This window comes from Leptonotus elevatus, chromosome 11 (assembly GCF_054856555.1).
Source record: "Leptonotus elevatus isolate MCC_2025b chromosome 11, RoL_Lele_1.0, whole genome shotgun sequence".
In the NCBI taxonomy this organism is placed as follows: Eukaryota; Metazoa; Chordata; class Actinopteri; order Syngnathiformes; family Syngnathidae; genus Leptonotus; species Leptonotus elevatus.
Genome location: NC_141249.1, coordinates 11004459 through 11031931, shown reverse-complemented (window position 1 = coordinate 11031931; position 27473 = coordinate 11004459). Strand labels below are relative to the sequence as shown.

The 27473-nt window shown below is 38.5% G+C and overlaps 1 protein-coding gene across 15 annotated transcripts in view; it reads right to left on the bottom strand.

The window, feature by feature from the left end:
- Positions 1–27473, bottom strand: part of adgrl2a (adhesion G protein-coupled receptor L2a) — a 127305-nt gene that overhangs the window by 70227 nt on the left and 29605 nt on the right. For all 15 annotated transcript variants that reach the window (XM_086088557.1, XM_086088558.1, XM_086088563.1 and 12 more), the window contains exon 3: positions 10464–10677. In XM_086088557.1, coding sequence (XP_085944683.1) covers positions 10464–10677 — 214 coding nt within the window. The remainder of the gene's footprint in view (positions 1–10463; positions 10678–27473) is intronic.

The window sequence follows — 27473 nt, the reverse complement described above, 5'->3', positions numbered from 1 at the left end:
TATTTATGACAAGAAATGAAATGATGGGTTATTTTGTCTTTTATTTCGCTGCATTCGCACACCCTCCTGCTGTTATTTCTGACAGAAAAATTCAAATGTACATATTGTTATTCTGCAGGCAATGCATTATATCACAATATATATTATTACATTATTTCTTTAGTCTATGCCTGTGTATGTATGCAGCTTTCACTTCATTACTTTGATGGTGATACGAGATCAAATCACTAACTTTTATTATTGTTTTGTAGGGAAATGAGCAAACATGTTTCATGAATTCATTTCAACTTCAATCTATTAAAAACGGTGCTTAATGTGCCGTGACTGCTAGCACTTGCTATATATATATATATATATATATATATATATATATATATATATATATACATTATATGGTCACTTTGACGACTCTGCCAGCTTGGCTCATGCATAAGCATATACACAGGAGCAATGTGAATTACAGTGTTTATCTAGCACATTCTAATGGGAAAGGGCAAATGAATATTTAGTTTACATTAGGCTTATGAAACAGAATTACACCAAAAATAAAAATGGTGACACTAATGAGCCTTGCCGATGTTCCAGAGGCATATGTGTTAAACAAGAGGATATAAGGGGGGGGGGGGTGCACTTCCCTTTTCTTGTGGAACAATGTTGACGTAAGTGTTGATAGCTTTCTGATATATTGGCCTCATTTTGCAGCTGTGGAGCCGGGCGTCCTGATCTATGGGAGTGAGGGACTGTGCTTGTGCTCATCTGTGAAATCTTGGGCTTCTCTTGAGACCAATTGAATGAGGCTTAATGACTTCTTCCATGTATAGTCCTAGGCCTCCATTTCAGATCACGCATGTAATTGAAATTCTTAGCATAAAAAGTTGAGTATTTCAGCCTGCCAGGGCACAGGTCTCAGAGTGCACTCTAATTAAATACATGTACAATATGATTTCTGTGACTCTCATTTGATCGTTTGAGGCTATATACTAATTAATGATGTGCATAATGAACAGAAGGAAAGGAAGTGATATTTATTTTTAATTAATAATTTTTGTTTTCTTGAGACGAAGAAAACAGTTGTAAGGGTGAAGCTAAGTAGGCATTACACGATCAGGATTTTCCGGCTGATCTGTCGACCACTGCCATTCGCAGGGGATAGGGACTGGTCCAGCCCACGAATAGTGAACAACCACATAAAATTGACACCAATTGAAATGCATGGGTGGAAAAATAAATAAATAAACCCCCCAAAATTCGAAACAAAATGCTATTAAACATTAAATATAACATTTGATGTCTTATTTTGCAGAGCCGATCACAGGAAAATTGACATTACAGCCAATCACCCATTTTGCATAAAATGCTAATTCACCGATCCCTAAGTTTAAAGCTAAGAAAGGTGTATGATTGGTTATTTTTCTGTTTTGTGAATTTAGTTTTATTATTGTTTAGGCTACGTTTTCACAATATTCCCAGCGGTGACAACAGCCCCATTTTAGGCCACGTCGTGATCCGACGCAAGGAGACGGGATGGCCTAACTTGACGGGCAGTGATTGCCGTGGGATGCCCGGTGAGATATTTGACGCGTCAAAACATTTGCCACGGCAGTCACGGTGCGGATGACAAACTCAGTGGGCTGTCATAAAGCGGGGAGCACGCAACTTAACCTGACAGTATGCACAAGGGCGTAGCAAAACGTGTGTAGCAGGACTGGAAGCTATTTCCCAGCATCTCACCCTTGCCACATCTTCTAAACCTAAATTAAGATAAGATACGTCATTGACTTAATTTATTTATTATTTTGTATAAAAGATGGATTAGCGACTTAGTTGTTCACAGAAAGCGAATAGTATCAATGTTGCTGACTGTGCCGGGTCCGACACGGGAGCTGCATTTGACTCTGTATGGCCTCAAACACTTCTCAAAGCTGCCTGGCATTCTTGTTTCATCCGGAGAAAGACTTGACTAAAAGTGAGAAATGTGAGGGACCCGATCAGGGAACACACTGGCCATGGGCTAAACCATGCCTTCAGGGTAAAAAGGGCAAAATCTGTTGTCGCAGTATGTTTCGGGCGTACAAGTTGGCTGAAGCTGCTGAAAACGTCTACTGTATCCTACGAGCGCTGCTGACCAAGACGGTGATGAGACGCTAATAAGATGTAACCGAGATCCTTTATAACGCACATCTACACGCAATTCAACCTTTTCAACCGCCATCTTAAAGCCTGACAGAGGAATAATTGGAGAGATGTAATGGCCTAAATCTTACCAAAAAAGAAGGAAGGAGTGTGTGTTGATTTGGAGAAGGGGTCGGGGGGTGGGTGGGTTCATGTTTTGGCTCAAAGTAGTGCTGTTATACTTTAAATGAAGTCGCCAGTGGAGTGGCCTTTTGACATGTGGGGATGTGGTTGGCCTGGCACTGACAATGGCATTATATCGTCAGTCAACCTTTGTGGCCTGCTGCTTATTACCTTGGTGAAAAAATATTGAAACCGACAAGTAAAAGTTTAGCAATACACTTGAAGCTAAAGACTGATGCCGAAACACTGAGCAGCATTTTAAACTAGAATAAAATAAATAATTCTAAAGTGCAACATATGAAATGTTTGGCCTTTAGAATTCACACAATTATATGATTGATAATCTTTTAGTTTTACTCAGCATTGTACCATATAAATGTTTTTTTCTAACCCCCAAAAATGGCATCCAGTCATCAATAATCGACTTATTTTATATAAGATAAATATAAACATGGAGTGAGAAAAGTAGTCCTGAATGCACAACTTTCAAATATTTCCTTTCCAAAAAATGCAACCCAAATAGACACTCAAGGGACAATTTAATGCAGTTCATGTGATTCATCTGCAACTTCTCATGTGAGGCGGCTATTTTGGATACGGATAAGATGCACCTTAATCAGTGAATATCAGATGAGTTTCTTTCCCGCTGCTCAATTTTCCATCCCTCCAAAGTCTATAATATCCTAAGAGGCCATTTGGAAGTTACGAAGTAAGCAGTGATAAATAAATAAAACATTGCAGTGCGAGAGGGTATTGTAACACAGAAAATGGCACCATCTACTGCCTGGTGCCCCCTCGTTTGAATTTCAATCAAATTAGCGTCTCTTCAACTTAAAGCGACCTGTCTCGCTTCATTTAAACTGAAATGCTGATGAGGTTCAAGGCATAATTATCAAAGCAGAGATCGCTCTCATGGGGCTGGCCTGTTGATCGTAGGCAGGCCACTAAAAAATAAAATCATTTGTAGGGCCACGGAATGGCAGCACTAATAAAACAATTGTAAGCAGAATGCAAAAATGCACACTCGCCTTGCTTGCAACCTTCTGCACCAGTTTTCTAACGTGGCAGACCAATAATGTTGCAGGAAATAAGCCTGTTAGAATTTAACCGTTGGCATTCTGCTTTCAAAATAGGCTTGACATTATATTCGGGGAAGAAATTCCAGAAAGATGCAACTACTGTCATGTGCTTGTGTTTATGTATATTTGCTGGCACGACCAGCATTCGACAAAGTGAAAAGTGTTTGACTCATATGTTTTAGTTTTTCATTTACACTCCAAAAACAGTTGAGTCAAAAATAACCCAACTTTTTGAACTATTCATTTAACCCAAATGTTGATAATGACACAGCCCATTTTGGACCCAATTTGGGTTATGTATTTTTGACTTTGAGTGTGTGTTTGCTTTGTCACAATTTTCGAGTGAATATCAGCTTGTAGGGTCTATCGGTTATCGTACCACATCCACAAAGGATCTGTGTTAATTTTGAATGATACACCGTGCAAAACATGCAAAAGTTATTGTGAAAAGCAGAAAATTATTGATTTTGAAAGGATCCTAAAACTCCAAAAACAGAAATACACAAATAAGGTCAAAAAGAAAGTGACCATTTTTATTTATTTATTTTATTTATTTGGGGGGGGGGGGGGGGTTATTTAACTCAAACTCTTTAACCCTAACCGAACTGTTTGGGTACTTCTTTTAACCCCAAAAATTGTCTCATTAATTAAATCACAAAACAACCCAATTTTGGGGGTAGCAAAATAAAAAAAATAAAAACTTGGGGTTGGGATCGACCAAGCAATCCAATTTTAGGGGTTATTTTGTGGGTTATTCATTTGACCCCACTTTAGGGGTTAAATGTGTCGGTCCGTTTTTTGACTGCATATTGAATTCTAACCGTAGAGTAACATTTGAATAACCAAATTTTGACGGGTTATATTCAAACAACTAAAATTTTGATAAACTGAGTTTTTTTTTTACAGTAATCTCAAGTGAATGTGGCATTTGAACATTGACACAGCCGAAACAATTTCCCCTATTTTAACATACAATCAAAGTCGATTAACATCCCAATTTTAATGACCCCAACGTATCTTTTTATTTATTAATATTGTGCACATAAGTGACTTACTTTTTTTTGGTATTAGAGGTTTACCTGCGAAGAAGGAGCAGTTTCATGACCCGTGAACTTGTGCATGCCCCTCTGCAAGCGCCCAGCTGCATGTGGCTCGTTATGAAATGTTTATCTGCTGTGCTTTAAATAAAACTCTTGCCGTGCCTACGCGGGAGACGAACAAGTAGCTGCGCTGTCAGGCGGCAACAATAGAATTCCTCGGAGAGCCGTGCATGCACCACTGTCACTGATATAAATAGTGGGAGCGCATCATTTTGGCTGCACAACTGCATTACACTGATTGACAACAGTAAAAAAAAAAAAACATTGATGATTACAACTTGGATTAGTTGTGCGTTTTTTTTTTCACCTAAGAAATGTTTCACCTCCAGTGTGAAAGTTCGTAGATACTGTAAAAGCATTCCATCATGACATTTATCAACGTAATTAAAAAGCAAATATTCCATTGTTGAATGTTCCTTTTCACACTAATTATTAATTTTCATGTGAGTCCTTACTCACCTCATCTATTAAAGAGCTATCAGCACTGATCATTTGTATGAATGATTCACTCCCTGCTGGCATGGTACGACTGGGCCGTGTTACAGTGCACTGATCAATGCCCTTGCTATTGAATACTTGCAATGAAGCTCATTAGTCAACAAATCAATCAATGGAAGCCACTTATTAGTATTGTATTTCCACAGATGTTTTAGTGTCAGGCTACTGAGGGTGTCAACCACCAAATACCAGAATGGAGATGAAAAATAGATGGAAAACTATTCACAGAGATCAATTCTACCAGGTTGGCCTTCTGTATAATGTGTGGCAAGAATGACAAGTGTTAACGCTATGCAGAATTTTCAAATTCACACGTCTGTAAAAAGCTCCATCTGCAGAACCATTTCGAGATGAGACACTTAAGATATAGTATCTCCCTATTTCTTCTGGGAACTTTTCCTGCCCTAATTGTGTTCCTCCTCATCTGATTAGAGGTGATTAGATTTTACCATCCTTGCATTGGGACTGCTCTGAGAGATGGCGGGAGAGATATTTCAAAGGAAGCAGTGGGACTCAATAAAGAATTGTCTTCATGTTTGGTTCACTTAAAAACTAACTCCAGTGTGAAAGAGATCATGTGAACCCAGGTAGTTAGCATGCAAGTGAACTCGGGTCAGTTTATGTCATGAGAGGGCAAGGTGAACACGAAACATGTCATTCAAAACACAACATGTCAAAGGTTGTAATAATAATAATAATAATAATAATAATGCATTGGCTTTATATATAGCTTTTCTATCTAATCTAATCAAAGACGCTCCACAGTGGTTCGCGTGCGCTCACACATTCACACTGTGGTGGCGGTAAGCTACTTAAAAAGTGTATCAATTTAAATTACAAATGGCGTGTATACATACAGTATAACCCTCTCCTGGGTGTGCACGGGGCTCACCTATTCATGCAAATAATTGAAACAGCTCATTCAGTGGTGCGGCATGAAAAGCAACTCCTGCTTACGGACATGTCAACAAGACCGTGGGGGAGATGAGACGAAATTTGCAATCATCCAGTTGAGAAATGGGTCATACATCCCTAAATGGAATTTGCTATTTTTTAAGATGATGTAATTTTCAATAATGGATGGGTCAAAAGTACAAACTCCAACCTGGCAACTCACAGGTGTCAAACGCAAGGCCTGGGGGCCAGATCCGGCCCGGAATATCATTTTATGTGGTCCTCGAAAATAAATTATGCACATTGACTTCATATTTTTAAGTCACAAGTTGGTCAATTTCACATTTAACAAAAAAAAATCTAGACTGTTTTTCAGTCTACACATGTGTTATTTATACAAATTATTGACCAATCGTAAGTGTTGAAAATGGCTTGCTCTCTTTGATGATATGATATTAATGGTTCATTCAATCCCAAAAACATATTAAAAAAATGTTAAATACTTTGTCCCCTCCCAACAACGTGTTTACAAGGTGTTTTTTTTAAAGTTAGTTTGTTTTTTATGCAAGAGCATACAAGAGGCTTTGATGCAGCTTCTGACATGAAGAGGTGGCTTAAAGCAAAAGTAGTTATTAAAAAAAAGGCCAGCAGGTGGCAGCAGAGTATAAGAGATCAGCTAGGGCCATGTTGCAACAAGCTCTTTTTGTCAGTGTTTTCACCAGGAATGTGAATATTGAGGAAACTGTTATTGTATTCTAATGATAATTGCTGCAAAATGCTAACAGATACAAAAATACTTTTTTTCCTGAAAGAAGAGACTCAAATTGTTCTTTTGGTAGGTTCCATTATTTTATAGCAATAGAACATAATATTCTGTGGGCCTTGCAAAATCAGTCAAAATCCAGTAAAACCGAAGAAGAACTGATGTGCCGTCATTAATATAAAAAAAACAGCCGGGGTGAAGGGGGTTGCTTCAGTGAAAATGGCTGGGAGTGAATAAGTTAAAAGGGATGATTTTGGAGATACAAGGTTTCGACCCAATTCAAGCAACTTACAAACATGGCAACAATTGTGTCGCTGTTTTGTTGAAGTCAAACATTTGCGTTGCGACAAATAGAAAATCATCATCCTCATAGATAATTGCTGTTGAATTGTTCACACTAACACTTCTTTTAAATACTGAGTCCATAAAAACTATTTTCATAAAGATAATAATAAGCAGATCTAATACTCAAATAAGGCTCTTCTTTGCAGATCACCATATTAATTATTTGAAATGGTACCCTCACGCAGCTTCTGCTAGCGATGTGTCCAGATTATCAGCCACCTGAGTCCACTAATTGCTTGCAGGTGAATGTTCTAATTGAGCAACTGCAGTCCTAAGGCTATTTTCATTAAATCATTGCGCTCATGAATGCAATATGCCGACCAATATGAGCGCCAAAATGATTTATCAAACACGACCAAGTCACATTCCAGTTCTCCTCACTTCCCAAACACATTCATGTGGAATGTGGAGGCATGAACAAAGATTCCCTTGCACACGGGTGCTAATGTTCTGCTGCACATTTAAATTAGCATGTAGAAATGCATATTTTTCATCAAGGATAGGACTACTGGACTCATCGAGCCATTTTCAGCAGTAACAAGTTAATATTTTGTCCAGAATTAATTTGGTAACTTCATTATTTTTCATGTACAATTAATACCTTAAAATACACATTTTTACACTTGCTGTCGACTGAAGTTGACATCACCTGTGCTGAGGAAGTAGGTAACGACCAATCATAAAAAAATAGTATAGGGCTGCTTGATTTTGAAGAAAATATTAATCATGATTACATTGGTAATAATTGAAATCACGATTAGGACGATCATTTATTTTTGGGTACAAAACAAGAAAATGTTTAAACGTAAAAAAAAATATTAAGACAAATAAAATTCTGGGAAACACTATAATAATGCAAGTTCCTTTTAGACAAAAAAAATAATTTATTAAATGTGTTATTTTAAAATTAAAAAAGGTGCAAATATATAAATTTAAACAACTCAAACAACTCAAAATGTGTATGAATCATCTTTTTTTCATGATTATGCCAATTTTGTAATTGTGGAGTGTCATAATTGAAATTGTAATTGTAATTTTGATTAATTGCTACCTATTATTCACTCTGATGTTGATCTGTCATTAGTCCCTTGGTTCATTACATTTATATGGCTTGTGATATACATTTTTGCAGTGCTGCCACCAACACTGCTTTTAGATATCATATACTGTATTGGATTAAGAAAAAAATAATAATCTGATGAATAATAGCATGGATTCAGACTCTTCAATGATGAAATATCTTGCAAGAGCTTGCACACACTCAAGGAATATCTGAAATGTGATATTGATGGAATTTAGTGTCATTAATTTTCGGGCAATGCATTGGCATTTGATTAGAACTTCTCTGAGGTTATTTCTGCAATTTCCAAAGAGAGAATAAACACTGCAATTCTGCAGTGGGACCCAAACACTGAAAATAACTTCAACATTCCGAAGGCCTCTGGCACTCTCAGGAAGTGCATACAACCTGATCCCTCGTCTTTTAAAGGTACAAGATGAAAATATTTCAGCAACACTGTTCCACTTTTGTTGCACTGGCAGCTCCTGCCGGGCAGCAATTGTGCTTCGGTGCGCTCTTTTCTTGTCCGAGCGAGGTTGAGCTTTGCGTAATGCGCAGGGCCACAAGCAGGGAGCAGACAGGATGTACCCTTTCAAGACAGACAATGTGAGTCAGCTATCTGACTTTATCAAACAGGGCTTGACAATAAGCCTCCTGCATACAAGGGCTCTGCTGTTTATTTCAGTGTTTCGTCTCTTCTTCATTTCCCAAAGCGGCTAACCAAAGTTGCTGACGTTCTTCTACCGTCGAGCATCTCTCAGTGGCATTCATATGTCATTCTATCCGTTGCACTTTGCCTCTGATGGCATCCAAATGTGACAACTGCTCATGTTTAAGGGCTCACATATACGGCAATGGCAATGGAATCCTACATGAGTTGCATGCAAACGCAGACGCAGACGTCCACACTAAATCATCTGCTTAACATCCACAAAATAGGGAGCCTAACCAAAACACCTATAGTGTTACAATTGTATAATATAAGTGTATATCACCTGAGCAACTGTGATGTCATCTTCAGTCGACATTAAGTGGCAACATGGCCGCACCCTGAGATGTATACATTTATATTTGTGGAGTTTTGATCATGTCCTTGACATTTAACTAATTTGCTCCCAAAACATTTATAAAAACGTTCTATTTTAAATATTGCCATGGTCCCAAAAACGTATTTATATGTTTTTTTATGCTAGAGCATACAGAAGGCTTTGATGGAGTCTCTGACACGAAGAGGTCGCTTAAAGCAATGGTAGTTATTAAAAGTGCGGCTCAGCCAGGGCCGTGTTGCAACAAGTTCTTTTCCACAGTGTTATCAACAGGTTTGTGAATAATAGTGGAAATTAGCTATGTTGTAATGCTAATTGCTGCAAAACGGAAAGAGATCCAAATGTACTTTTTTTCCTGATAAAAGAAGAGACTCAAATCTTTCTTTTGGTAGGTTCCATGTTTTTATAGCAATATAACACAATATTCTGTGGGCCTTGCAAAATCAATTAAAAACCAGTAAAACAGCCGAAGAAGAACTAATGTGCCATAATTAATAGATATCGGATTGAATCGAATCAAATCGGATTTTTTTTTAATCTAATCGAACTGAACTGTTGTGAATCGAAATCGAATCAATTGAGGAAATTAGAATCGATACCCAGCCCTAGATTTCACATATTGTGGTGCCTGTGTAAATGCATGCGCCTTTAAGGGACGAGGCCTGGTGAGGTGGTGATAGACGTCGGGTGAGAGGTGTGTGCCGCTTCTGTGCGAGTGTGCTCATTGCGTTTGTGTTTTACTGTTCTCCTGATGTTTAATAAGCGACAGAAAAGTTCATTGGAAAATGTGGCTCTTCTTTCCCACATGCAAGGGGCATTAAAGTAAGAATACTGTAAAAAAGTAAACAAATAAAAATAAAAAAGATTGGTTGAAAATATGATTTATCAGAGGTACAAGATAAAAATGTATATGTTGATGCTTAAATGCCTAGTAGGAAAAGTTCCACTAATAAGAAAACCTCCAGCTAACAGTCCTTGATGATTGTGCTGAACGAAACGTACTAAATATAGTACATTTGTGAGCACTAATGTATATTCATAATCATTAGCTGTTACTTTAGGCTTTGCCTTAGTATTGTAAAATGTCTCTTGCATGTTCTTTCTGATAGAATGCTGAAGCCTGTAGTGTGTTTTTTTTTTCCCACCCCACAGCTACACTGAGTTAGTCTATTTTTGATGGAGTCGATCAATCGGACAGCAACCATGTTAAAGATTCTCCTCCAAAGGCGAGAGAATCAGAGGGATTCAAAAAAAAAAGAAAAAAAAAGGATGCCAAAAGGGGCAACTTCACAACAAAGAAACAGTTGACAGCAATCCAGACTGTTGCTCTGGGCAAACCACATAAACTAAACGTCGAACACAGATTTTAAGGTGCAAGTTTACCTCTGTGACATGATCTTGTACGCTTCTGGAAGATAGCAGTTGATGTTCTCCATCTGGAAAGGGTCGGCGTCGCAGATCTTATCATCTGTTCGCCCGTAGTTGGCGCTTTCGATCATTATGACATCACTTCCTGGACAGCGCAGATCGATGGGGTAACCCTCGCAAGACAGCTCTCGCCGTACTAAGCCAAATGGCAGGGCAGCCCGGCTGAACCCTGAGGGAGTGCAAAGAGAGGGAATCAATGCGGGGCGGGCCGACATTGAGAAACACCATACAGTATGTAAGAGATGGATGAGAACAAGGGCAACATCTTCATACTACATATACTATTTACTAGTATTCCCATTGAATATGCATACAAAGAGCAAACACAACCTGCCAATTGTGTAGCAGAAGCTCTATTTTTATCAGTTGCATGTCCTCAGTTTCAACACACACACACACACACAAAATGAAATCAACTGTACACAAATGCAATTTAATTCACTTTGCAGGAAGGATTACCAAAAGTAGAAAAAAAGCACTAATGGGCAGGGAGTTAGCAAAAATCCAAATCAATATCAAGCAATAAAAAGCCCAGCTGAAAGTGATCATAAAAAAGCAAACGGTCCTAAATACAGAACATTTTTGGTTATTCATGCTTTACCATGTCGTCAAGTCTTACAGCACACTGATATAAAGCTTAACCAAATTGCCAGCTGCTCCTCTGTTCGAAACCGCAAGCAGCACTGAATCATAATATCCCATTTTTGAGCATCTGTTACCTTTTTTTGTCCCTTAAATGCCAGTGTGCTCGCTATATTCCCGAGCTGCGGGCTCTCTAATGAGCTTTCTGTGGTTGGGTTACATGCACTTGTTTTGCTGTATTTCATTGGCACCTGTACAAATGAGACCAATCCATACTTGCGTTTGCTAGTGTTTACAAAGCACTTTTTTGCAGCAGCAGTTGCCTTAACTACTGACTTCAGGCCTACTAAAACCGCTTGGAATGGCTCACTTTATTTTACCCTATTGGCTACTTCATCAATTAAGTGCAAATACAATTATCTTTGTCTGATTAAATGCTATGCTACAATGGGAAGGGATTAAAGCTGCTGAATTGTGGCCCGCACCCGAAAATGCTACTGTGGTATTTTACAAAGGAAGACAAATGTCACTTTATATAGCCTGATCCTCCATTTGTGCACCAATCAGGTGAAAGCTCTTCTTCTAAAGGTGCTTAGTGTAGTGTAGAGCTCAGAGTAAACAAAGGATATATTTGTATGGCGGGGGGGCAGCTGCCACAGCCTAGCTAACCTCTGTATAAGACTTAATTTGTTTAGGGGCATCCAATCAAGGAAGGATCTTTTATTCCTCTTCTGGCTCTCTCTTAAGTGAATATTGTGTAATGTGACCTGAAGCAATGAAACATTTCAGACATATTTTATTTTTTGTAACCATTTTCTCACTGGAGTTAAAAAAAAAAAAAAAAAAAAAAAGAGAAACGCTTCAGGTGCTAAACAATCGGTGTTGGCTCGTGACAAACAACTCACGTGAGGGGGTGGGAAAATGAAAACAAGGCATGTTAGGAACAGCTGTTGACGGCTAAACTTGACTTCATGTCGGAGTGGTTAAAAGAGAACAGTGTCTTTTTTTTGGGTGAATATAGTTACAGCAAGGCTCAAAATATGCGGTTTCGCATCGCAGTTTGTGGGTCAAAATTTTGATTTTGTGCCTCATTAAAACACATTGAATAGCAAAACTAAGAATAACAGATTTTGACATTTTTCCCCAACTGCGAAGACTTTCAGAAAAAGGTTCGCAGGGCTGGACAAAAGCCACAATGCGCTTATGGAACCTACACATAGGACAATCGCGGTCGACTCATCTGTCAAGGCTAGCTCGGTGCTACTTACGCCACAACCAGCTAGCTAACAACAAGTTTTGATGGCTACTAGTGTGGCTAAACACGTTGCGAGTCCTGAGTCAGTAATCATCACGTCCATGGTGGCGAATAAGCAACACATCTGATGTATGGTAATCACTCAAGAGATGACGAGGAAAGATGGAAAAATCATGCTAATTGCTAAGCTAATCTAACTGACACGACTAGCATGTTTAACACCGAAATTAAGTGCTTGGATGATTGATGACACTTTTCACAGACTTTTGTTTGGAACCACATTAAACCAGAGAACATTCAACTTTGAACAACATAATAGCACACACATTACTAAATGTTTGGACTCAACATAGTAGAAAACAAGTAGAAAGTCTACTTTCTACAGAAAGTAGAAAGTCTACTTTCTGCAGAACTGGAAACAAAATGAGTTATGCGACGCTATGGTGTTCGGCAGTTCGGAAAATGAATCAATAAATGTATAAATATAATACAAGTAGTATAAAGTAATTATACTATAGTAACATTATTTGTTTGTTTTTTATTTGAGAATGTTGGCAGTTTCTTAAAAAAAAAAATCAGCTTTGCTTCTCGACAAGAATATACAGTTTGCTGTGATAGACAATATGAAGTAAAAAAAATAAAAACGCGTTTATATAAAAAAGAAAGCCAAATGTTCAGTCCCTAGAATTAACATGCAAAAAATAAACAACAATGAAAATTGTCACAAAATTGCAAATCCAACTTCTTTGTGGTCATTCAGTGCAAGTGATTAAGGTTATTTTGCCATGTGCGAGAACCTTTGAGTTTGATCCCCAGCTTGGCAGCCGAACCCACTTGCGCTCAGCGCTTGCTGTTAAAATACTTAAATCACTAGAGAGCCTTTGAAAACTCTGTTTCTGGTTTTATTATTTCAAACTGATGTAGTCATTGTGCTTAAGTAGGAAAACAGACTGCAGCTATACACTGACACATATGAACACTATACTACTTTCGCTCATGTATTCCGGGAATGACGATGTATTTCCGACCACGCAGATGACAGGCCCTGTAATAATGCTTGATTATTGAGTCAAAACCCAGACATTTGGATGAATTGGTATGTCCCTGAAATGCACTTAATTCTTCAGCTGTCTCAGTGCATCATTGTCCAAAAGCTGCTCTCCATTGATTAGACCGAAGGCTATACTACTTTCCCAGCCTGGTGCCAAATTGTACATGTGGAATAACAAAAACCCAGCAGACCAGGAACTCAACATAGGACAGCATAGAACAATACAACACAAGTAGCATGGCACTCAGTTGTGTTTCTGCAATTCACGGCTCTGTTTTTTTCATACACACCACATCAGTCTTGGACTGGCATATTCATGATGAACCACAATTACAAGAGGATAATTTGATCACTGTGTGTGATCACACTAAATCCAAACTAAATCCAACGCTTACTGTGTCATATAATGAAATTATTTCATTATGCAAATGAGCCATACAAGTAAGAATTATTTTGCACTTGGAATCGTAAACTTAATTATTCCGGTCAATTATATGAAAATGATTTACATTCCATATGTTGACAGTAAGTCAAGGAAGGTTCAACTTTTAAAACTGACATGTATTTCCTCTCACATTTCGTTATGAATTTTTCTGTTTGGAGAGCTTTTTAGCGCGGAACCAACTATATTCATGTACAAAACCACAAAAAAATCGAATGCATATTCAGTAGGATATTAGGTAGAACGCACAGTGCTGTGACCATGGCAACATGGTGCAGCAGAGAGATAACTGACCAGATCCTTATCACGGTCTTGTCGACATGCTCCCTAATCAGGAATTCTGGTCAATCCATCCATCCCAGCACTTGAAAAGCATTTGAGCCTCTCTCCGTCAGCCGGAGACAGGTGACAAATTAAAGGAAGAGAAAACACTACATGCATAACAGCTACAATTTGAAATCATTTTGGATGGGTACCTGTCTTCCTTTTTCGTAAGGGTGTTAATGGTGACTTGGTTAGAAATCCACAATACATTCTCTTGAGTGTGGACGTGTATTGTCGTGTACGTTTTGTTGTTGTTGTTTTTTTACAGTAATCAACTTGCTGATCATGTGTCCGTTAATCTCACAATGAATCAAAACACAAATTTCTCCTAAACGTGACGGGAAGGGGAACTTTCCCTAATTTCTTCAAAACCATCTATAAAGAAATTCAAATGCTTCTGCCTTGGCGGAGGTCTGCTCTCTTCCGAGTACCATTATAGTTTACAATGTGACAGCTCAACCTTTAGACATCTGCTTATCGTGCATGTTGTTATAACATGCTGGTAATTGACTTCGATTGGTGCAAAGGACCTCTATTTCCATGGGTTATAGCACTTTATTACACCAATGAGGAGCCTCTATTTAAAGCTTCCCAGGCTGGCATTTATTACCGCGTGTAACCTTTGCAATGACATTAGGCCAATACAAAATAGACAGCTTAGGAACTGTGAGAATTTCCCATATGTAAGACAAAGCCATTATGCACAGTCTCTTTAGTGCAATAATATAATAATGATTTTTTTTTGCAGATGAGCCAAATCAATTGGAAAGTGACCATCTGGTAGGATATGAGTGTCACTGAAGCAGGGGTAATGAGCAAAGTACCTAGGAATAGGGAGTCATTAGGGTCTTCATCAGCCATGTAGAAACCTTAAACCTTGTACTTGCACAGAACAAGTCATTATCATTGCACACACCAAGGGCAATCTGAACACACACACAAAAAAATATATAATAAAAAAAAATTATAATAAAAAAAAATACTGAAACAGTAAAGATAAAATGGATCTCAAAATCTCAAAATTTGGGGTGTCAAGTGATTATTTTGTTTAATCGTAATGAATCACATGACTTCAATAATTAACTTACGATTAATCACAAACTTTATATCTGTTCTAAATGTACAATAAAATGTACAGTAAAATATGTTTTCCGACTCTTGTTAACATAAAAGAGAAGAAAAAAATTAAACTAATAGAAATATGCATGCATCTTTTAGTCATTGATACAGTAATTGCGTAACCATTCATAAAATTGAGTCAAAACTAAAAAGATGTACTGTACTGTAAAAAATGAGTATAATATTGATTTGTGTTGAGGTCATTTTTCTGCCACTAGATGGCATAATTGCATTTGTAAGACATTGATGACAGCTCACTGCATTTTTCTTTTCTAATCTTTAACATGGAGCAACATGTGAAAATCTGCACATTTTTAAAATTGCTAAAATACAACTTAACCCCCAGTCTCCACAAATGTATGCATTATTACTAAATTTATTACTGCAAATGTTTTACGCGGACGTGTCTGCTGTGTTGCGGCTGGAATTCCCCCAGTCATTAATCGTGCGTTAAAAAAAATTGTGGCGTTAAAGTTATTTAAAATTTCCTCAAAATTAACGCACTAATTTCGACACCCTTAGTAAAAATGTAAAGACAAAAATAAAATCCCCTTTTTACTTAACTGTTATCAACAAACATCCCTGAAATGGCACACAAATGGTGTGCAATCCAGCCTCTTATTCTGACTTTCTGGAACCCAGTGAAGGTTTTCTTATTAAAATTACCCTTTGTAACTTGAGTAGCCCATGCTTCCAGACAGAGTCCAGGGGCTAAGGCTGATCAAAAGGCCTATTCAGCCCCTTACCCTTGCCATCACTGTGACCACAGCACAAAGGTCTTGAGATTATTCTGATGGCAAAGCAGATAATTTTTCAGTCCGGAGTGTGACACGGACGCTGCCGATGCTTGTCGTCCACAATTAACGTAGATCTTGCACTTCCAATCTGGTGAGGACTAAACAGCTGCCTTTCAATGAGCTAGCATCTCTTATAGGCCAGCTCTTGAGCCTCCAAGGTCTCTTGCCCAGGGTGAGATTTGAGGTGAAAGAATAGTGTGGCCCAAAGCATTAGTGAGGGAACGACAGGAAACACAGCTTGAGTCCACCAAGTTCCGCCACCCCAGGCCTTTCTCTATGACACAAGTAAAGGAAACCCACCAGGGAAAAGAAACCTTAAAGTTAAGTCTCTTCCCACAGAGCCGACTCTATAATCCACAGATATCCTTTACAACAACAGAAGTTAGGTCCACCCAGGGGTGAAGAAACAAAATATTTCATATAACCCGCAAACAGCAGGATATGAGGTGGGCTGCTTCCCCTATTGTAAAGAAAGAATTGGAACTTTGCTGTGAAACGTGTTCTCTTGACTTTCTTTTTGGACTGTTCATTGTGTGACAGAAGGTCAAGTACTGCTTACCAATTAAAATATTGTTCGTTTCATTTTTTTTCTTTTTCACATTAGTAGTGCTATTAACAGTTGGGAGAGAACAAAATGTGTTCTTTTGCGACAGATGAGTCATTATTTTTCTCAGCCAGAAGACACATTGGGACCAAAGTATTTCTTCAGACATGCTTTATGTTATTTTCACACTGAGACTGTTACTATAATGAGGTTTCCATCCAAATGTTTTGAGATTTTTAAGCGAATTTAGTGGAAATGCACATAACGAACATGTGACTTGTGCCAGTTTGCATTTATTTATTTGTCAGAGGAGAAGGAGACTGCGCCATGAGATGATGTGATATGACAGCGTCTCTCTGCCAAAAGACACTCTGATGACTGTCGACAAAAGATTAACGTTCGCTTCCTTTATTAACTACAAAAATATTTCAATTTCTTCGTACCCCTAACATAACTTACTTTATCGTCCGCCGCCATTTTTTGTGACATATTATCCGTCCTGTAGAACAAATTAATACACTCTTTCCACATATAACGTGCATCTCAATGTGGTACCCCAATTTGAATGTTTCGTAACAATGGTGATGGTCATTGTGAATAAAGTGACACATATCAAAGAAACAACAAAAACACAAAACCAAATCACACTAGATTGATTGCCAACACGTTTGCAAAACAAAACTACGAAGTGTCTTAAACCATTTGAAGATTGGAATTCTTCAAACTTCATTTGACATTTCATTTTATGTTGGACTCGTGCAAGATTGTTATTAGAGCTGTCAAAATTAACCGATTAATCGGCAAGTAATCGATTATCAAATTAGTCGACACCTATTTTAATAATGGAGTAATCGTTTTTTAATTTTAAAATTCCAAATACTCTGATTTCAGCATATCAACAGTAATTGTTCACTGATTTATGTAGTCCTTCATAAAAGACTTTCTGTGTTTAATCAAAAAACATTTGCAAACATCTGTTTTTGTTCACAATACAAACAATGGCCAAACCGGTAACACAGTACATCAATCCCCCTTTTTTTTGTAATCACTATACGACTATGATGTACGAAATAACCACCAATCACAGGTTAATAAACGGTAATCAGGGGGAAAAAAATGTTTATATGCAAAATTAAAATGAATCCAATAAGTTAATTAATCAATTAAACAATCGATACATTAATCGATTCTAAAAATATTTGATAGTGACAGCACTAATTTTTATGAGAGCTAGCTAAATCATATCTGATAATTGAATTGCTTATAGCATGAAATGTTCACGGAAAAAAAACAAGACAGAGAGGTAAAAGCCTAATGATAGTACTAGTGGAAGACGACGAGTCAAAAGAGCAGCAAGGAAACAAGTGTTTGAACCTCATTTGTATTCGCCACCATCCGACTCCCTCCAGTTCATTTACATCTCTGCCAATTCCATAGCAACAGCAGGGGGGATATCCAGAGCATCTTTGATATAGGTACATGACTGTGAAATAGATGTTGTAATTTCTCTGTGAGGACAATTTTGGCTTCTTTACCAAGAAATGAACCCTGTTGGGCACTTCTTACCAACCACTTCTACTTCTTCATCCAGCACTTGAGGGTACAAAAGCCTATGTGGGAAATGCTATTCGCTAAATCTGACCTTTTTAAGTAGAAAATTATATGATGTAAATGGTCCCTTTATCTGGACTTTCATCTCAGACAAATATAACGTAGCAACTCGATACTTTATGAATCCTGCAGGAAATTTTGTTGCGGAAGTCTTGCTAGCGATAAAAACATAAAAGCAATGAAAATTCACAGCCTGGTGAAACGCCATGTACAGTTGTATGTAAATCAACCTTTCGGCCTAATTAAGCTCAATGGGGCTCATCAAGGTCATAAATCCCCCCCCCCCCTTTTTTTCATAATGCATTATTGACTTCCCATCATCAGCACATGTCGGCTGGCTGCACTCACACAAGCACACACTGTCATCTCACCGTCTAATATCGGATCGCCCTGGGGCCAGCTAGTGTGTGTGTGTGTGTGTGATAGAAAGGGTGAGTGCTTTTTAGGCCATAGAAAAAAAAAAGCAAGGACATGTTCTTGTAATGAAATGGCTGCAATGGCCATCAAATATGTCACTATGTGCCATGGTGCTTGGCAAATATAGCAAATAGCCAACTAGTATGTTTTAGCTATTATTTTGGCACTTTTTCTTTTCTTTTTTTTAAAGCCAGTTCAAGAAAATGGAGTAGAAATTTATGGAGCCAATTATATGGTCAAAGCCATTTTTGCAATATTTTGTGAAATGTTACAATGGGCTCTTTGCACAAATCGATTACTTCCTGAACTCAGTTTCATTTCTTGTCTTTCATGATTGGACAAACTGATTAATCCAGGTGTGCCTGACTTCAGTAACCACGGCGACAATGGCCAGACACACCTGGATTAATCATGTCCAATCATGAAAGACAGGAAATGAAGGAGTGGTATTGAGTTCAGGAAGTAGTGGATTTGTGCAAAGAGCCCATTGAATGTTGTTGTTTCTTTTTTTAAGCTCGTGAAGTGAACCAATGGGTCATTCTTCAAGAAAACTGAATTAAACAGTTCCTGCAAAGATGAATCCAGTCTTTCAGCGAGAGCAGGCACTCTTGACCTCATTATGCTGCTTTATCGCAAACAATATTTCACTTTATATGAAGTAAGTTTAAATATGATAAGGGTGTTAGCCATATTTTCTTTAAAAGACCTTTCAAATTGGATTCGGGATGTGTTTGCCAGCTCGCTGCCACTGTTTCCATTACAAATGATGAAAAAATAGACTCATATTCGTCGAGCGGCTCGGACTCGGTTCGCTCTCTGCTCCAATGAAGCGTTTGATGCTCCTTGATTCAATAAGGAAACATTTCCCAGTGGGTCACCAGTAGCGGCACACACAAATGAGAGAGGTCCATCTGCTTGGTTTGCATTCCCCAAGAGCACTTCCTCAAGTAGGACCCCAGTGCTCGTTCCCTTAGCTGAGACTACATTCTCATGCGTATGCATTTGTGCCACATTATTCAGCTAGTGTTTCCAGTGACCCCCACCTGCCATTGAAGCCTGCTGACCAGCCCACTGAGGACACCACTGTTACCACATCTGATTGAAGTCTTTCAGTCTAGACGGCAGAATTGCTGCCTCCTCGTTATTGGAAAATTCACATTGATTTCACACTCATGGGCTGGCGGATTTTTCGTAATGATATACACGAGTCATTTTGTATCGTTCAATGATGTCCGCTTTTGACGTTTGGCACTCACTCTAAGTAGTCGTACAAATGATGGCTGATCACAGTCACAGTGAATACTCTTGAGTAGACAATTCAAAAAATGTATTTCATTCTTTCAAAGAAAAAGAAATGAAACAAGAAATACTTATAATATCTGTCCCTAATCAACACACAAAAAAAAAAGAAAAAAAAGGTCAACGCAAAATAAATGACAGCAAACAGTCAAGATGCTTTCTGACTACCATTTAAACAAAAATAATTAAATAGAATGACCTTGTACTAATTATATTTTTCCTGATTTTATAAAAAAATTTAAAGATGCAAATGGACTTTCTCTATTACTTGCAATACTTTACATATATTTTTCCCGGCATAAAATAAAGTGGTGCCATCTGCGATAGTTAGGTTTCCATCCAATTGTTTTGAATTTTTTAGGCAAATTTACTGAAAATGCCCAAAACGGACTTGTGACTTATGCCCATTTTCATCTGTTCTTCTTATGTGAATATTGAGAGGGGACTCCGCCACCTAGAGATGTTTATTTAAAAGAAGAAGAGTTTGCTTTTGTAATTCTTGATAAACCGTAGAATTTCTTTGCTGTTTTCCATCTAAAATTGCATTAATATTCGCTTCTTTAATTCATTCCAAAAAGATTTCTGTTATATATACCTTACTTTAGCGTCCGCCATTGCTTTGTGACTACACAATATCCTGTCAAAACGTTGCAACATTTTTTCGATTTGCTTCAAAATCCATCCCCCAAAATCCAAGCGTTCAAACTTTTTTGCTAATTTTGGACCCTTTTTCGAATTTCAGTTCCATTCAATTTTATTTTCGCATTTCTTGAAATTTCTAATAAAAATGGGTAGATGGAAACCCCACTTCTGACATCTATAAACACGTGGACACATGGAGTGAAAAACTGACTGTAAAGTCTGGTCCATGTCCGGTCCGTATCGAAATTCTTTGTTCAGGTTTGTGGTATGTGTGAATAGGGATTACGCTTTCTTACTAGCATTTACGGTCTTGCAACTGTTTCCTGCCATCACCCTGACACAGTAAGGAAGGAAACTTTGATGTTGTCATGATTTATGAGATGGCTCTCATGACTTGTATTCTCCTTTTTGGAAACTGGTTTCTGGATTTTTCAAGTGGTATGTAAATCATGTTCATTTAAAATTAAGATAAAGCAACATCAAGGAATAACAACCCTGCCAAGCGGCGCCATTATTCGCATGGACATTTATCTCAGTTAATTAAAACTGACGGACTCTATTGGTATTGATTTGTAATGTTTCCACATGGGAAACCTTGGATTGCTGTTTTCTTCAGGCAATAGTTTACTTTAGGGGCTAAAGAAAAGAGAGCCAAGCCCTTGACATATGGACACACTTAGGGGTCATAATGACTCACAAGGTCAAATGCCGAGTCGCACGGGGTCAAGACGTAGTGATCTGTCACAGGACAAATGGTCTGGATTGACAAGTTAAAGCTGACAGCAAGCAAACCAAAAATTCACGACCTCTTTGTCTAAATGGAGACTTTTGAAAATGGGATAATGAGCTGAAACAACTTTGCCAGACAGTCTCCTGATTGGGACAAATGTTAAAATTTAGTTTTAGTGTACATTGACACTATATACTAAGTTGTAATCATTGTCTAACTTTGGTCGATTGTGTGGTGTTGATTATTTGGAAGCAATTGAGTTCAAAGTTGAGATCACTACTTACTGCAGCTGTAACCATCAGAGGTGCTTTTGAATCCGCCTCAACTATTTTTCTGTCTAAAGAAGGAAACATGACAAGTATGGAAAGATGAGCTGCATCACTGTAGAACGCTTCTCTGACAACTACTTCAGGCAGCATCAATCTGTTTGAGATGACACTGGTACGGAAAATGGAGTTCAGAGCATTCAGAGCCAGAATGTTCAGATCCCATTACAAAAAACAAAAAAACATTATTCTAATTATGCAACATTCATTGTTACCTGGGTCAGTTGAGGATTTATTTCACATGCCAAAAAAATGACTTAACAAGCTGCATAAATGGGAACTCAGACTTCCTCGGAAAGGCGCTGGATCTAAATCCTTTATATTTACGACCCCAGTTCCACCACCCCTCGTTTACAGGAGCCTCAACTGGATTTATAGCCGCTCTAAATCAGGACAAAAGAAAGCAAAAGGACAAAGAGGACACTGGCAAATGCAAGCAGCAATATCTTGCATCTAAATCTAAAAAAACCCAGCAAAAATCAGCAAAATGTGCATCTTTCTGGTGCATTATGTTCTTTCAACAGAACGCAAAATGGATTGCACTTTCACATGCTGAGATCAAAATGCCTTTTATCCGCAGTGAAAGCATCTCCCTTGAACACCTGCTTGAATTAGCTGGAACAGTTCATATTCAGGTGAAAAATCAATTGTTTCATAAAATACTGCTTTGAGTGTGCGGAAAGGAGACTAAATTGCATTTAAAAGACATGTGAGTTTACTTTGTTCCGTGACCACACTCTTAACTCAAAACACTTGTAACTTAAATCATATTCCCCCATTGAAATGAATGAAAATGCCATTAATCTGTTTTAGCCTCACCTAAAATAACACAGCTGTGTAGCTCATGAGTTTTTAACGAGAAAAATAGCACTCTATAATATTGTCATTTTTAAAATGGAACATCTTGACCAACCGATCTGTTTTTAGCCAGAGCTAGCCACGACTAGCCACGGCTCACAATCGCATGATGGTAAAAGCATTTTTACCATCTTACATTGACACTTACCTTAATCAAAATGGTCAAAACACACTTTGGTAGACGTTGGAAATCCTTTCTATGTATCTTTGCAATTCCGGACACCTCTTTGTCAGTTCCTATTTGACATTCCATGGACCCGTGAACGGCATACAGTACAATGTTGTGCAAATGACGTCGTGTGAATATTATTTAGAAGCTTCATTTCAGATCTTTGTTCGCCCTATTTTTGCACCATTGTGAAGCGGTTCGTGAAAATCCGATGAACAAATGAATCAATCAAAATAACTTGTAGTAAGCAACACGAGCGCTCCTCAGCATTTGGTTGCGTTGTCTTGCTGGCCGTTTGCCCCACGAAAGGCTTGCTGGGTCGATAGGTGGGGGTCGGTGACGTCATGTGAATACTATGTATACAGAACACGTACCTAAGTATCAAACTGATGGCTCGTATCTCCCAAAAATTTTTGCAGCATGATTACAATTTGTTTTTTAATACATATTCCAAATCAATGTGCTGTGTAAGACATTTGTCGGCACAACCCTTGAAGAGTATCCCCTTCTGATGACCAGTGAATACAGCAGCTCCATATGACATGAAACTGCTGGCTAGTCACCCTAAAATTCCACAGTGATGCAGTACCAAAGAAGAAAGTCAGCTTCATTTGTCCTTTGACCAAATTAGATAGTTCATTTGCAGTCCCGTAGCTTCCATTCTGGTTCTGCTTTGAAATACTGGATAATCAAAAACATTCTCCTCATCTGCCCGTTCCACAGAGCACTTGATCAGCAATCATATGAAGGTAGATTTGCAGCCTTTTATGTCCCCAACACTTCTTGTTTTAAAAGCGGGTGATACGTTGTATTTATTTCAGTGTTCGGAATAATTTGCTCAAGATTTTGATTATAATCAGGCATTAAAATGCAAGCATATCCATGTTGATTTAAAAGTCTGCTCATAAAAAGTTCCCCATGTCTTCTGGGTACATAATAAAGGTAAACAAAAAAAGTTGGTTCTACACAATGGCTGTTTTTTTCCAAGATCACTGACTTTTATTTGGTATTCAAAGAAGAGACTCGGCTGATTATAAAACTGTTTTGCAGATTTGCTTTGGATACTTTTGTGAGGAACCCCCATGATTCTGTCTGAGCAAGAACAATAATGAGACAAAGCATGACGGTAAAATACAAGGCTGACGGGGAAAAGATGAGGGTAGATGACTAATCAAGATCCCCAGAGATCCCACCCAGTGCGGGCCGTCTGTGACTTGCTTGAATGGCCTTTATTCACAAGGATCAGCCCAGTGAATGACAGGTAAAGGCAGACTTCACAAAAACACGGAAGCTCTCTCACACTGAATCAATCTGCTTGTCTGAAACCCAATTAAGAACTACATTAGAGCTGCGGCTACACTTTGACAAACAAAGTTGTCTTGTATTGTCTGTGAGAAATCTGCAAGACTCATGAGACAAACAACAGTATTTCCTTTCATTAAAGAGGGAACAACAACTCAGGAAAAGTAGCAAGGATCAAGGTATCCGTGAGACACCATTTGTAATGTCCTTGTAATAACTTGTGATGATGAGAAAGTATTAGAGCTGAAAGAAAGCATAGTGTTTCCTGTAACAGGTGTTATCGAAGGTGACTGCACGCAGCCAATTAAATATTCGTGTCAAGTTTTTTTTTTTCTGCATAAATAAGTACAAAGGGCAGCCTTAACACAGTGGTTGAAAACTCCAGTCGCTGGAATGTGAGCTAAAGCTCACCTTGACATTGTATGGTTTGAAATGATAAACCCTGGACTGATATTTCAATTACGTGATATAAAGGTTGGATGTGGATAAAAGAAGGTCATAATTGCAAATGTTATTGAAATACTTTAGATTTATGACTTATTCATTCCTTTTTAAATTTCACAGAGAAGTGATGGATATCTGTTGACCAATCAATAAGCTGCAGTGGCTATAGCTTTACCTTTTGGGTAACAACTGCAGATGTTGAAGAGTGCTCGACCAGGCAGTAGTATGGTGTCCTTTACAACTTCTGACAATGAAAAAAAAAGCATGCACTGCACCCCAATGAATCAAACTGTTGCTTCAAACCAAACGTGGCATTACCCTCCTGAGTAGCCAAGTGAAAGGAGGTCCGAGACTGTTTGGGTTGGGTGGAAGCATGTCAGGACTCTGCAATGCTCTGCATGACAAACACCAACCTGGGGCCAGCTGTGACAAAGCACTAATCCAACAAAATCCCTCCTTCCTTTGCTGAAAATCCTAATGAGGATTTGAAGTGCTCAGTTGGGAGGAGACCCGGGGGCTGTGGCTACACCTTGCCACTGCTCATTGTCTCCTTATCTCCAAGCCTGGCTGGTGATGAAAGAGACATGACAGCACGGTGGGCCTTAGTACACAAGGCCCCCCACGCCTGCCTGGCTCCATGGGGCTACAAACAACCACAATGGCAGCAAGCAGGAGAAGAGGAGACAAAACTAACAGGACTTGTTTACCAAAGATAAATGAGATAAAGAAAAAAATCACCAGTGACTCATCACTGTTTTAGGGTTTGGCTAACTAGATGAGAATGATATCCTAAAAGAAAAAAAAGCCTTTTTTGTCTCCTGCAGTTTCTAGTTTCACAAAACAGAACGAATGCATTCACACCGCACAAAATCGACTGTAAACTGTATTTTGCATAAATACCTATGAAACTTAATCTCGCATTAATCTCGACGACAGTTCCGCATGAATTGAGCACTGAACCAACGACTTGTTTTAAGGTATCTCACTAAGGAAGGTAGCTAATGTTGGAGTCACCGATATAGCGACGCTAGTGACTTGTAGCAATACTTACAATAGCAACATCTGCGCAAATGTTTGGGAAAGCGTTTGCGAAAAAAAATATGGCGATTACTAGCAACTACTTGGGACAGTATTGCAAAGATTAGCAACTACTTGCCACTCCTTTGCAACTGATAGTGAACATTTGCGACCGTTTGCTAACTTCTGGAGTAGCAGGCAAATCGAAGGATAACCGATGAAAAGTTGCGTCTTCTTTTCTGACGGTCATCATCTCTGAGTGCAGCAACAACGGTGGGGGGTCTCCGGCAGAGAGAGTTCTTCCTCAGAATGTCAACAACCTCCCCGAAAGCCCCCTAAGTGGTCACTGGCTTACTTTATGATCAATGTGGAGAATACCTGCTGAAAACTCACTGAGCGGCAAATGGGTCAATGGATATTGGAACCATGGTCACGTGGTCTGTTGTATGTGTCTTGTGACCATTTCCAAATGTTTAGGCTGCATCGCAAACACTTGCCACTGTTAGCAAAACAATGAATTTATTTCAAACATGTTTGCAACCTTTTCCGAATTCTGACGAAAACAAAAATTTGCTATGTTCGTAAGCATTCGCCACTCAGTGAGATACTGGTTTTGGTTTTAACTAAAAAGCACATTTTCAAGACCCAACTTGAACAGATCTGTATATATATCAGAGAGAATTGTGTGACTGTGACATACTTGCTCATGTTTTGTTAAATTAACACAAGATACAGGAACAGTGATGCCAGAGGTGAGACGTCTCTCCGTCGGCCCATCGTTGACAAACGCCCCAATACACGGGCTGAGAAGGACCGTCTGTTCTGACCCAGAATTGACAGACGAAAACCTGCTTCAGTCTGTGCTCACTCTGTGTGGTTTTTTTTTATGCTTTGCGTCATATAGCACTCTCCAAAAATGTGGGCATCCGTCAACGACGGGGCCGATGGTGAGACAAAAGTGCCCAACCCTGAGTAATGCTATCATGTTAAAAAGCTTCCAACCTGGTTCTTCTGTGTTCGACTCTGATCACATGAGGAATAACCAAGTTACTTTAAGATGTTTATTTAAAAGTAACCCGACCACTTTTTAACTTAGGTTTTCAACATAAACTTGCCGTATAATACAGTGAGGGAAGTAAGCTTTTAGTGTGTTTTTTTCTTTTGTATTTAACAAAAAAAAAGTCTGAGGTTCCAAGAATGCTTGCTTGACAGAAAGTATTATGCTTTTCTTTTTGAACGTTTTTGCTGCTGCTGAGAAGATATCGCCTGGTGAAACACTGGAAAACTAAACACCGCAGAGTAACAGAACACAGCCACTCCTAAGGGAAACATTGACTGGATTTTTGTGATATTTTGGCTTTCCTTTAGGGGACCTACTTGTATGTAATACATTTGGAACCCATTTCTTGACCAATTTCAAGTTTGCTTGAAGCCAGCAGATATAACTACCCAGAGAAAATTGTGGCATGGCAGTGGGTGGCGCAAGATGGTGTTCTTACAGGTTCTGGCTCGCATTAAACCCTCAGCTTTTACTTCCAGTAATTACATTTTGGAAAACCCTGATTGTCTATTTCACTCCATTCACATTGAGATTAAGGTTTAAAGCCTCTTCTCCTTTGCTTTCGCGTGATCCAAAAAATAGGACTTTTAAAGGTGCCCTTTTACACTGCCCTTGAGAAATTTCAAGTACTTCAAACAAATAAAGCTGTGAGAAAAACAGGAGTTGGTGTAAGGGAGGATGGGAGAAGAAAAACTTGCTCCTAAAAGTTTGATCCCAGAAACATCTTTTAACCCATTAAGGCCTAAAGTGCCTGGCAAAACATGCCTCTAAAACCTATGGGTGACTTTTGAGTCACCCCCAAAAGTTTTCCCGGAAATTCAACAAGATTAAAAAATAATTGATATCTCAGCTCCTGAAACAGATAGAAACATAACTCCAAAAACATTTTAGAGCTTACACCTGTGGCGTTCACCTAAGTTTATTATTATAATCCTTCAATACAATTTTTTTTTTTAATTGACAAACAAATGTCGCA